The following is a 12,352-nucleotide window of genomic DNA, read 5'->3' on the forward strand; positions in this document are numbered from 1 at the left end:
TCAAATAGATGTGATTAACTGATCATCAGCAAGTACGATTATCTCTGTTGGAGCGCAAGTTTCGGCAGTTTGCTGGTCTACAGCGAACAGGTATCTTAACACAATACCATAATCTTCTCAGGAATGGATGTCTCAGCAAATTCACCCCAAGCTCAGAATAACTGCAAACCCCCCCCCCCCCCCCGCCCAAAGAGTTACATCTCGGGCTCTGCAAACCTCAGTTAACAGTACAGTGAAAGTAAAATTAGAAAAAGACTGAAGTGCAGCTTGTTTGAGGCTGCCAGGCGTAAGCTTCTTCTCTCTGAAAAGTACAGCTGAAAATGCATCTGAATAAATTACAAAACTTCTTGAAAAATGTCCTTTGAATACGCATAATGCATAGCATCATATTTTGATGGAAAGCACATCATCACAAACTCCTCGTAGCAACTCTCAAGCATAATGGTAGAGGGGGGATAATTATTTCTAGACCCATGCATGACAGCAAATGTACAACAGCATGCCTGAAAAAGAAGAAAATGAAGGTGTTGCAATGGCCCAATCAGAGTCCAGATCTCAACCTGACTGAAATGCTGTGGTGGGACCTCAAAAGAGCTGTGCATAAGAATATGCCTACAAACCTCAATGGACTGAAGCAATGTTGTAAAGAGTGAGCCAAGATTCATCCACAAATTTGCATAAAACCTAGACTTAACCTTATTTATGGTTAACTCTGTTTCCCTGAGCCACATTTATGGCAGTTACATAAATCACTGAGGAGTTAAAGCAGCTTTTAAATTGATAATACACACAAAAGTTTACAATGGAAAACTGAAAAATCATGAAAAACAATGCAACATTGGTGAAACCTTGTATTGTCTTATGTCCTCCAAACCACGTATGTCCAGTATCCCTAGGATATAACTATAAATACATTTGACAGGTTGTATAAACAAAATGTGTGTGACTTTTGCGAATCTCTTCAGTACCAAGTCTTCTAGATTTAGAAGAAATATTATGACATTACAGCAATTATAAATATCAGCTATGGTGGATTTCTAGGCTTGATTTTTACTTCACCTAGTTCTTCTTTAAATGAAAGTCAACACTTTGGAGGGCTGTAAGCACACTGAAACTAGGTCTCAGTTCTGATACAATTACATGGACATAAGAAAATTGAAATGACAATTTGAAATATCAGTGGAGTCCTCTGAACTGGAAGAATGAGTCCAGTGGGAAATCACTTAACGTGACTGTAGAACACTTTTCCAGGAAGACTAGCACATCCACATTTTCAAATAATGTTACCAAAGTCCAAACACCCCCTTTTCTACCTCTGCTGTCTCCATGGCTAAATTTACTTGATGGCAAAATGTAATGGACATTTTTATCTGGATGCTTTTCTGCACGCCATGCTGCGCCTGCACACGCTTAGCCACATGCAGCAGACCAGCAGGGATTTGTTGCGTGCCCAGGTCTAGTGCTGTAGCTCTTTTTTTCCTCTCCCTGCTCACTCTGCTGTGTCCCCAAAATAAGGGAATACATGCACTGATTTGATGTGAATCTTAATTAGTTATTGAGTGTTTTGTGTTCTTTGTTCACTACTGGTCTGTATTGTAAACCCAGTAATAGAGAAGATTAGCAGTAAAAGGCAAAATGTTTTTATCTTGCGATGGTAGATAGGAGATGCATTTGCACTTAGTCATGTTCTGTATTTTATCACCTTATCTGAAGGTGCAGAAATGGGCCGATTTCAATTTTTTCTTGCATAATGCTACACTTAAGACCACAGATAAAAAAAAAAAAAAGAAAATAAAAGTGCCAACGCATCTGAACAGTTAATAAAATATACTGTAAGTATATTTACTTCTATCTCATCAGTATTCTTGCCTATGGAAGTACATGGTCATGCTGTCACCTGTATGTGTGTGTGAGTTACAGAGTGCTTTCAATCTTAAAAGGTGAACTTAGCTTGTGAGGCAGTACCAACAGGAATTAATGTCACAGTTGGCTGCTGATCAGGCTCGTAGATGCAGACGACATGCTCCTTTTTTGTTTCTTAGTGGATCTGTCTGCCCTGGATTCTCTACAGATTCATCCCACTAATAGGTAGTAAGAGGTCCCTCTCCTCACTCTCTTGTGTACACATCAGTTGTTACAGTTTTGGGTAGGATTGTGTTTTATGAATGTTTTTTGCATGTTTAATGTGAATTACATGCATATGTGCCATCCATCTCTTCCAGTGTCTTAACCGCCAGAGCCTATCCCTGCTGTCAAAGGATGAGGTAATGTACACTCATAGGAATAGAATCACTAGTTAGTCAACATCCATGTCTCTGGATTATGGGAGCAACAGAATCCAAACAGGGAGAGGAAAAACATGGAAACTCCAGCAAGCTAATTTATTTAAACCCAGGAACCTCTCACTGTGAGGTGACAGTGCTAAGGACTATACCACTGAGCCAACTTACAGGTAGTGGGGCAAAATTAAAGTATTGCTGAAACTTAGCAGTGTTCGGCTTGTTACTCAAAAAAAGCTGCACATTACTCGTTACTCTTAAAAAAACAAAATGAAATGTAGAAAAGTGTTTACATTATAACATAAATGTAGAACTTATTTACTCACTCAGGAACGTATACAGTTAATTACTTGCTGCTTTACTTGCAGTGCCACATAATTGCTAGTTACCAATATAAACACACTGACACATGCACAGTCTTTCTGTTAGTGCTTAACTGTGAGCACAAAACTGACACCAAAGCTGGAAGGTGACCGAAGAGCACTTCACAGAAAACTGTTGTGGCCACGGGGATTCTGCTGGAGAAACAGGTGTAGGTAAAAATGGAGGCTCCAATGCTACAGCCCCAACTGCTTGTCACTGATTTTGTCACCTGGTGAAAGTCAAACTTTGGCTGCTTGACTGGGGATAGCATACACTCCACTTTACCATCACTCTGCTGACTTTTTGTTGTCTTTGCAGAAGTTTGCAGTAGTTGATGACATGTTACAGTAGCAGTGGTTGTTTTTGAAGTGCAGTTCATGCTTTGCCATCACATTCTTGTGCTTTTGTGCACTTAACTGCAAGCACTGTTCCTGTCTCTAGCCCTCAAAACTTGCCGAATGCTCTGTTGTTTTTCTCCTCACTCAACACCAACTGAAATCAGCTGAATATAGTAGAAGTGCACAAGGAAAAGGATATTTTTTCCTGGAAATCGTGCATATTAATGCTATGCTACAAACTTCAGGTCATTTCATTTTAATTCACAAATTCAGGTGATTTATATCGTAAGGTAAACACTGGGAAGAAAACACCAACAGTCAGACAAACTCTCTGAGGAGCACATGGTGACAGTGGGAAGGAAAAACTCCCTTATAACAGGAAAAGCCCCTCCAACAGAACCAGGTTCAGGCAAGGGAAGCCAAGTGCCATGAAAGTTAGCCATGAAGGGAATGACAAGAGAGAAAAGACGAGCACAGAGAAACCATGAACCTGACACGTCACAAAACACATGTAACGACATGATTATTAGTATTATTACTAATGTGATCGCTGAATTTAAAACTGTGATGCTTTACATTGCATTGCACCCACTGCAACCACTAAGATGCAAGGATGTGCAAGCCAGTGGAATTAAGGTCCTCTTTCTCAAACTCCAAAGCTGCTTTTATGTCTTAGACTGTCCTGGCCTGACCTGTTAGTTTCCCTCAAGTTTTTCACATCAAGAAGTCAATTTTTTTTTCTTATTTTAGACTTTTATATCTTACATTTTTTGCCTCCTCACATCCCTTTATCCTCCAAACCCCGAAAGACTTGCACATCCATGTGTCTGCTCCTCACAGGTTGTTATACCTCATACATCTGGAAAGGCTTTGTACACTCGCTCAGTGTCCTCTCCATAGATGCCTAACACTTTCTGTTAATATGCATGACCAGTTACACTTCAGCACTTTAAACTTGGCAGGCACACACTCACGCATTTTGAAAAAAAAAAAGAAAGAAAAGAAAAGAAAATGCGACTTCTCCGGGTTGTATTTTTCTTCCTTCATCTGTCTCCTCCTCCTCCTCATCTCTGTGTCTGCGCTCATTCTCTCTCAATCTTTCTCCCTACCTGCCATTCTTGTCTTCCTACTCCGTTCCTCTGCGTCACTCCTTCAATACTGATGTATGATGCAATGAAACAAAACGTGAGCGTCAACTTTTTCCTCTAACTTTATTCCCCCTCAGACCTGTCTCCCTTCCTTCCTTCATTTCGTATATCTTCCTCTTTCATCCTCTTTTTTCTCTTTCTTTCCTTTTTACTTTCATGTTGCGTGTCCCCCCCACCGTTTCCTCTTACTCTCCTCATCTCTCCTCTTCTTGCTCTCTCCTCTCCAGAGTGCTCTTCTTTCCGTCTGTTTCATTAACAAGATTTATCTTCTCTAGTAATTACAGTACACACACACACACACACACACACACACACACACACACACACATACGGGTCTATGTGGTATGGCGGGACTATACTACGTCAATCCGCCCGGTGGTGGTTTAAGTGGACTACCCTTTTGAAAGGACTTAGAGCCAAGGGAGCGAGGTTAAAGTGTTCGAAAAAATCTGAAAAAAATTTGGGTCACTTCAGACCTCATACACTCCCTATAGAAGTCTAGATACACTGATACACACCAACCAGACTCTATTGTGTTTTCTGGAGACATTGTCCACTTGACAACAATGTGTTTTATGAGGTCCAAAAAAAACAATATTGGGTCTTTAAAGGGACAATGATGTAATATGTAAATAGCTCATCATTACCATGAATACACATCTGACAGGACACAGGATTACTGGAACATCATTTTATTAGTGTTCTTGGATCTGAACATTAATTTTAACCATAAATAAAAAAAGAAATCTATGGACAAAAATGCCCACGCTTCCCACAGAAATATAAAAATATAGAAAACAGAAAAATTAAAAACATTTAAAATGAATTTTAATAGTTTAAAGGTAAATATTAAGGGGAGAAAATATGCATTTATAATTTTTTATTTTAAATATAACCCGTCAAAAAAAACCCTAAATAAATTAAATGTAAAAATTATGAAATACAAACTACTTCTGTATTTAACAAGAACTTTTTTTTCTTTAAACAGAACATCAGTGTTAACAACAATTGGCAATCTGACCAAGATGTAAAACCACAGCTCTCTAAACAGTTATTTTAGTTCATTTTTTTCTGCCTTTTTGCAGTTAATCCTCTGTTTCTTACAAAATCTCTTATGTTTTGAACTGTTCTTCCTGCCAACACCGGATCTTCTACCAATTTGCAATGACTGCATTCATTTTTGGTGGCTAGTTTCCCTTCGTTTATGTGGTCTTTAAAATGCCTCATCACTGCAGCAACCTCAGCCTTGGACCACATGTTTTTGGGAGCTCTTCGGGAATTTTGGGATTGAGCAGCATTTTTCTCTGGAAGATATATAAAGTAGTAGTAGTTAAAACAAACAAAAAACCAAACAAAAAAAACAAAAAACATTTGGTGGTTAAAAGAATGGATGCTACCCTGTACTAACTTCTGAAATGTGTTGCTACCATCAATATCAAAACGAGCTAAAATTCTCTTTGAAAATTTATCAAATTTCTAAAATGAGACATTTAGTGTTCCGCTGTGAATAAAAGACTGAATAAAAAGTTGAATAAAAGTCTCTTGATGCATGCTCAATCATCCAGGTAAGTAAATCCCAAAACGTTGATTCTGTTAATCTGGACGTAGCGTTTTCAGTGGGAGAAACATTTTGTCACTCATCCAAGTGACTTTTTGCCACCACTCTGCAGTTTGCCATATGTTGCAAAGTGATGAAACAATAATAAGCTTAGAGAACCAACTGCACCCCTTACCTTCAGAGGGAGCAGCAGTCTCACTTGCTGCAGGCATTGTGAGTGGTCCTTCATCTGCTGATTACACAATTTGATTAAGTTTTAATATTTGTAACAAACATTTTATCCACAGAAACCAAGCTAGTGGTAACTTACCACAATCTACAGTGTCTTGGAGCTGCGCTGTGTTTGTGGAATCAGCTACTGCATGTACAGGCTCACTGGTGCCACACGCCAACATTGTGAGTGCTGTGTCATCATCATCTGATTCACTCTCACTGTCCTTTGTTTCAGCATCACTTAATGCAATTTCATCTGAGAAATTGTGGGAAAACCCCCCCAAAAAACCAAACACAAACCCCCCAAAAACCTCACATTAACAACGAGATATGACAAAATACAGAACAAATACTGGAAATTATAGTACATAGTTTTACTATTTAAGGCCACCACTCTGCAGTTTGCCAAATGTTGCAAAGTGATGAAACAATAGACTTCAAGAACCTTAAATCATGGACATTTAACAGAATGGTCTGTGCTTTTAGGTTTTAATTCGGTTGATAAAGCATAATATTCAACTACTGCCCTAATATTTGCTCCTTTCAATACAAACCTTCTATTTTGATCTCATCCAGTGATTTCCCCTGGATCTGGGAAAGTTGTCCTTTTTCCAGTGTTAAAAGCAGTTTGGAAATCTTGGCCAGCTGTGTTGTGGGAACTGGTAATCTGTAGAATTCGCGGTGAACGCGGATATCATGACCCAGGAAATCTGCAACCTGATCAAGTTCGTTGTTTTTCAAATTAAGGACTTGTGAGAGTGTGGCAACATGTTTTCTGAGCTGTGTCGATCTTAGATACTCAGGCTGCTTTGCTCCACACTGGTGTGCATGAACACGCAAGGAGTCCATTCCTCTGTAATGACTCATTGATCGGGGTCTTGCAAAGAGGTAGATATTAGTGGCACAAATACCACAGTCAGGCCTCCTACTAACCAGTAGTGACAGAGCATCCAGCATGCTTGGTGTTAGCAGAACTGGAACATTTCTGTCCCTTTTTCCCATTATTTCTATTCTACAGAAATAGTTACAGAGTCTCTGTTCCATTTCTGAGAGCCCCATGGCAACATCTGTGTGGAGTGCTGTTTTGTCTCTTTCAAGAAAACTTTTGAGGCGCATCTTTGAAACCTCTCCAGAACGTCTTCGGTTGAACACAATGATTTGTGAGAGTGTAACTTGTGCAAGTTGGGCATAATTCTGAGCTGTGGCTTCGTTCTCCAAGCTGCAAAAGGCACTTTCTGCAGATTTTTGAAGGTAGTGATGGAGAATCCGAACATCTTCTGTAAAGGGCAATGTTGATGGCTTGTTAAACTTTGCCTCACTCAATGTGTTCAAGGCACGGTGAGACACCATCTCAGACCATTTGGAGACATACAACTTCTTGAACGCATCAGTGGACTTGATTAGGGCTTCATCCTCTGTCATGAGGGCACGACAATGGATAATGTCAGACATTTTATGCAGTGTATGTCCCAGTTTCAGCGCAAGGCTTGGAGTTTTGTATGACAGTGTCTCTTCATCAAAACCTGAAACTTTCTTTACTGCTTGCACAACTCTCTGGAAATTAGCAGGCTTAATAGCTTCTTCCATGTTATGCACTGAGAATTCTGTGCGCAGACACAACAACAAACGTCCCGCTTCACGAAGCTTCTGTCGTATATAATCATACTTTGTAGGGTCTTGTCCATGTTTATTGTAGAGGGACTGGGCAAACTGAATAACAGTAAAGTCATTTCGCACAGCTGAGGCAATCTCATCTTGTTTCATAACAGCAAGAACCTTCCAGACTCCACTTGACACCTGCGGATAACACTGAGACTCCAGAGTTAAAGCCAGGCCGAGTACTTTGGTTCTTCCAGGTTCTTTATCCGTGTCATCTTTTGGTTTGTTAGGACATCTGCGGACATGTCTCCAAAGATCCTTGCGAACATACATCCCTTGACAATAAAAGCAATGAGCAAACTTTCCCTCTACTGCTTTAATCTTGGGTCTTCTCTTCACTTTCAGTGGTCCCACTCCACCATGCAAAACTGCAGCATTATGCTTAAAATTTCCCTTATTTCTCAATTTCTCTAACAGACTTTTACGCTCGTTTGAGTCTCTAGGCAGGGAAAATGCATGCACAACATCAGGAGCCGTTTTGTGCGTTTTCAGGTGGCGGGAAATTTTAGCTTGTGGTTTGCCACAAAAATAGCAGTAATTTCTTTTACTTAAAGTCATTTTTTCTGATTCAGTTTCGCAAAGCTCACTTTTATCTTGTGGCTTGTCCTTTGTCAAGTTGTGGATTAAATTCGTTGAATCTGATTGTTCATGCGCTTTGGAGATGTCATCTTGGCATAGCAGACCTTTTGATGTGCTTGGCAATAATGAGATGTCTTCATCTGAATCTTCATCATATGACTCTGAATCTGGCACATATTCTTCTTCTGATATGCTGTGGTTGCCATCATCATCGCTTGATATTTGATCCAGAACTGAATGTGGCAATCCATCCTCCCCTGAATATTCAGAAATTTCTTCTTTCTGGAATGTAAGAACAAAAGTTTTTTTAACTGATCAATACTTTAGACAGGTAAAAAATAAACTGAAAAAAAGTCAAGCCAAATATGAATGGGATACACACCTGTGTTGACTGGTGGCAATTCTGATTTGCCAATTTTGCAAGGCAAGATTTGTGCCAGACCCCTAAACAAACTGAAACACATTTTGATAGACTTAATTTAGCTTTGCAGTTCTATTTAAGTGAAGTAGTTTTTTGTCAAAGCATTGCAGTAATGTCAAATGCTGAAAAAACAAAAAAAAACAAAACTGTTCACATTAAGGATATTTTAATGACTACACATACACTGCTAATCCCCCTCCCCCCCCCAAAAAAGGACATCCCAGATGTGAATGAAGGAATTATTCTTATTAAATACTTTGTTCTTTAGGTAGTTGAGTGGCATGAAAGTGTGTAGTTGAATGTGTGTGGCCTCCAGATGCCTGTACGACTTCCCTACAATGCCTGGGCATGCTCGGGATGAGGTGGCGGATGGTCTCCTGAAGGATCTCCTCCAAGACCTGGACTAAAGCATCTGCCAACCCCTGGACAGTTTGTGGTGGATGGAGTGAGACATGATGTCCCAGATGTGCTCAATTGGATTCAGGTCTGGGGAACAGGCGGGCCAGTCCATAGCATCAATGCCTTTGTCATGGAGGAACTGCTGACATACTCCAGCCACATGAGGCCCAGTGTCGTCTCGCATTAGGTGGACCCCAGGGCCAAATGCACCAGCATGTGGTCTCACAAAGGGTCCGAGGACCTCATCTTGTTACCCAATGACAGTCAGGCTCTCTGGCAGGCACAGAAATGCCACCCCTCACCATTACTGACCCACTGCCAATATGATCATGCTGGAGGATGTTGCAGGCAGCAGAACATTCCCCACGGCATCTCCAGACTGTCACGTGCTCAGTTTGAACCTCCTTTCAGCTGTGAGGAGCATAGGGTGCCCGTGCTGAAGTTGCCAAACTTTGTGTTTTCTGGCAAATGCCAAACATCCTGCATGGTGTTGGACTGCAAGCTCAATCCCCACCTGTGGATGCTGGACCCTCAAGTCACCCTCATGAAGTCAGTTTCTGACCATTTGAGCAGACAGATGCACATTTGTGGCCTGTTTGAGGTCATTTTGCAGGGCTCCTCTTGTTCCTCCTTGCACAAAGGTGGAGGTAGCGGTCCTGCTGCTGGGTTGTTGCCCTCCTATGGCCTACTCCACATCCAGGTAGCACCTCCATGCTCTGGACACTACACTAACAGACACAGCAAACCTTCTTGCCACAGCTCACATTGATGTGCTACGCTAGATGAGCTGCACTACCTGAGCCCCTTGTGTGGGTTGTAGACTGTCTCATGCTACCACTAAAATGAAATCACCGCCAGCATTCAAAAGTGACCATAACATAAGCCAGAAAGCATAGGTGCTGAGAAGTGGTCTGTGGTCACCACCTGCAGAACCAGTCCTTTATTATGGTGAATTGACTATAATTTCCACTTGTTGTCTACTCTATTTGCAAAACAGCATGTGAAACTGGTTGTCAGTGTTACTTCCTAAGTGAACAGTTTGATTTCACAGAAGTGTGACTGACTTGGAGTAACATCGCATTGTTTAAGTGTTCCCTTTATTATTTTGAGCAGTTTATGTTATGGAATGGGGAATTGAGGACAATCCCAAGAATACCATTTTTACAAGGTCCTGCACCAATGAGGTAATACTGCATTTCTTTAATTAGACGTGACCACCCATTAATTAAAAAGGGAGCAGTGTTCATTTCAGCACGTCTTAACTTGTTGAACTCTATTAATGCTTTTTACTATACACTGTACCTATTCACTAAATGTCTCACCTTTGCACTTAAAGCCAAGCCACTTGAGGGAGGAAACCGGTCCCACACACTGAATGCACTTGTCCAAAGATGATATTGTTGTGCACACCAGACGATGATTGTGACACTGTTAGCAAAATATTGCAACATTTATTTGTTTTGGACAGTTGGAAAGGTGTGTTTTCAATTCAGTTGCAGATATCAACTAATAAACTTCGTCCATGTAAATCACATCACACCCAGGTGACTGCCAAACACACACACACACAGCATCCATAAAGAATGATGATAGATTAAATTATTAGTTCATTAAGTGGTACACTGGATTATATTTACCCTTTCAGGCTCTGGATGTTTCAGGTCCAGATCATTGTTTGGAAAGCTGTTTGGTTGCGGCTTTAGGCAGCTCACAGTCTTCTGAATCTGGCTGGTCTCAGTCTTCGTGTGTAACAGATAGAGAATGAAGACAAAAGAACAGTAATCTGACAGTTACTAAAAATGCATCACTCAAGAGGATGAATAGACCATTTCACTATTGGCAAATAGCGTAAGGTACACATTGTGCATGAGAAACATTCATTAAAATCTGTCCTAGGTCAATGTTACCTCTTCAAAATCTTGCACTGAAGAAGAATGCATGGCTTCTGAGCCTTGCTGAGGCATTTCTTCATCAAGATCCTGCAACAAAGAAAAGATGGCACAAAGATTAGACCAAGTGCTCTTCTTGCAACTGTACTGGGCAGTCCTGTGCTTCTGTCTTTAATTTGCATGTGTGTGTGTGTGTGTGTGTGTGTGGGGGGGGGGGGGGGGCTTTCCACTCAAGAAATGTTTTCTTCTGAAAAAAATACTGGCTACAATAATTAACAACTGATTCCTTTGCAATCATCCATCCTCTTCCACTTATCCTTATCAGGATTGTGGGGTAGCAGTTTTGGGGCCTATACCAGCTACCATAGGGCAGTACAACCTGGACAGATCACCAGTCTAACATGGAAGGACAAGCATTTGCATTCACACCAAAGGGCAGTTTTGAATCACCAGTTAACCTAACCCCATAAGCTACATCTTTGGACTGTGGGAAGAAGCCAGAGTACACAGCGAGAGAGCCCATGCACTACCAGCAGTAAAAAGTGCCTAAAACAAGTTAAGTTGTATAGTACTATCTATCTTAATGTTCAAGCCTGAGTTTCAAACCACATAGAAACAAAGCACATGTAGTCAGTTCTGCATGCTGTAGGTCAAACTGTCAAGAAATACGAGAAGACCCCTCCTAAAACCAGAGTGATGTCACCATGAAGCAAACTTTGACAGAGTCTCCCAATAACAGTGTGGTCCTCCTAAGTCACATTTGGGTGGTTAACACACACACACACTCAGATGTTATCCAGACTTGCACTTTGAAACAATGAAAAGGACCTACAAGCCACAGTCCATGTAAATCACATCACACCCAGGTGACTGCCAAACACAAACACACACACAGCATCCATAAAGAATGATGATAGATTAAATTATTAGTTCATTAAGTGGTACACTGGATTATATTTACCCTTTCAGGCTCTGGATGTTTCAGGTCCAGATCATTGTTTGGAAAGCTGTTTGGTTGCGGCTTTAGGCAGCTCACAGTCTTCTGAATCTGGCTGGTCTCAGTCTTCGTGTGTAACAGATAGAGAATGAAGACAAAAGAACAGTAATCTGACAGTTACTAAAAATGCATCACTCAAGAGGATGAATAGACCATTTCACTATCGGCAAATAGCGTAAGGTACACATCGTGCATGAGAAACATTCATTAAAATCTGTCCTAGGTCAATGTTACCTCTTCAAAATCTTGCACTGAAGAAGAATGCATGGCTTCTGAGCCTTGCTGAGGCATTTCTTCATCAAGATCCTGCAACAAAGAAAAGATGGCACAAAGATTAGACCAAGTGCTCTTCTTGCAACTGTACTGGGCAGTCCTGTGCTTCTGTCTTTAATTTGCATGTGTGTGTGTGTGTGTGTGTGTGTGTGTGTGTGGGGGGGGGGGGGGGGGGGGGGGGGGGGGGGCTTTCCACTCAAGAAATGTTTTCTTCTGAAAAAAATACTGGCTACAAT

General features: G+C 40.9%; 1 protein-coding gene across 1 annotated transcript; it reads right to left on the minus strand.

The window, feature by feature from the left end:
• Positions 1 to 3,831: 3,831 nt before the first annotated feature.
• On the minus strand, positions 3,832 to 10,691 carry LOC112434793 (uncharacterized). Its single transcript, XM_076879621.1, has 8 exons — positions 10,595 to 10,691; positions 10,280 to 10,385; positions 8,520 to 8,590; positions 6,454 to 8,419; positions 5,997 to 6,155; positions 5,862 to 5,915; positions 5,284 to 5,432; positions 3,832 to 3,894 (listed from the first exon to the last, which is right to left on the minus strand). The coding sequence occupies exons 4-8, from the start codon at positions 8,114 to 8,116 to the stop codon at positions 3,832 to 3,834; spliced, it is 2,088 nt and encodes a 695-aa protein (XP_076735736.1). The 5' UTR covers positions 8,117 to 8,419; positions 8,520 to 8,590; positions 10,280 to 10,385; positions 10,595 to 10,691.
• Positions 10,692 to 12,352: the final 1,661 nt, after the last annotated feature.

This window comes from Maylandia zebra, linkage group LG22 (genome assembly GCF_041146795.1).
Source record: "Maylandia zebra isolate NMK-2024a linkage group LG22, Mzebra_GT3a, whole genome shotgun sequence".
NCBI classification, from domain to species: domain Eukaryota; kingdom Metazoa; phylum Chordata; class Actinopteri; order Cichliformes; family Cichlidae; genus Maylandia; species Maylandia zebra.

What these genes read in the sequence shown, in the direction of transcription:
- LOC112434793 (XM_076879621.1), bottom strand. Translation starts at nt 8,116, where the DNA reads ATGACTTTAAGTAAAAGAAATTACTGCTATTTTTGTGGCAAACCACAA. An exon ending in GGATGAGATCAAAATAGAAG is followed by an intron (nt 6,156 to 6,453) that starts GTTTGTATTGAA and finishes ACAATTTCTCAG; the next exon opens with ATGAAATTGCATTAAGTGAT. An exon ending in AATGCAGTCATTGCAAATTG is followed by an intron (nt 3,895 to 5,283) that starts GTAGAAGATCCG and finishes GCATATTAACAG; the next exon opens with AAAGTGTTAGGCATCTATGG.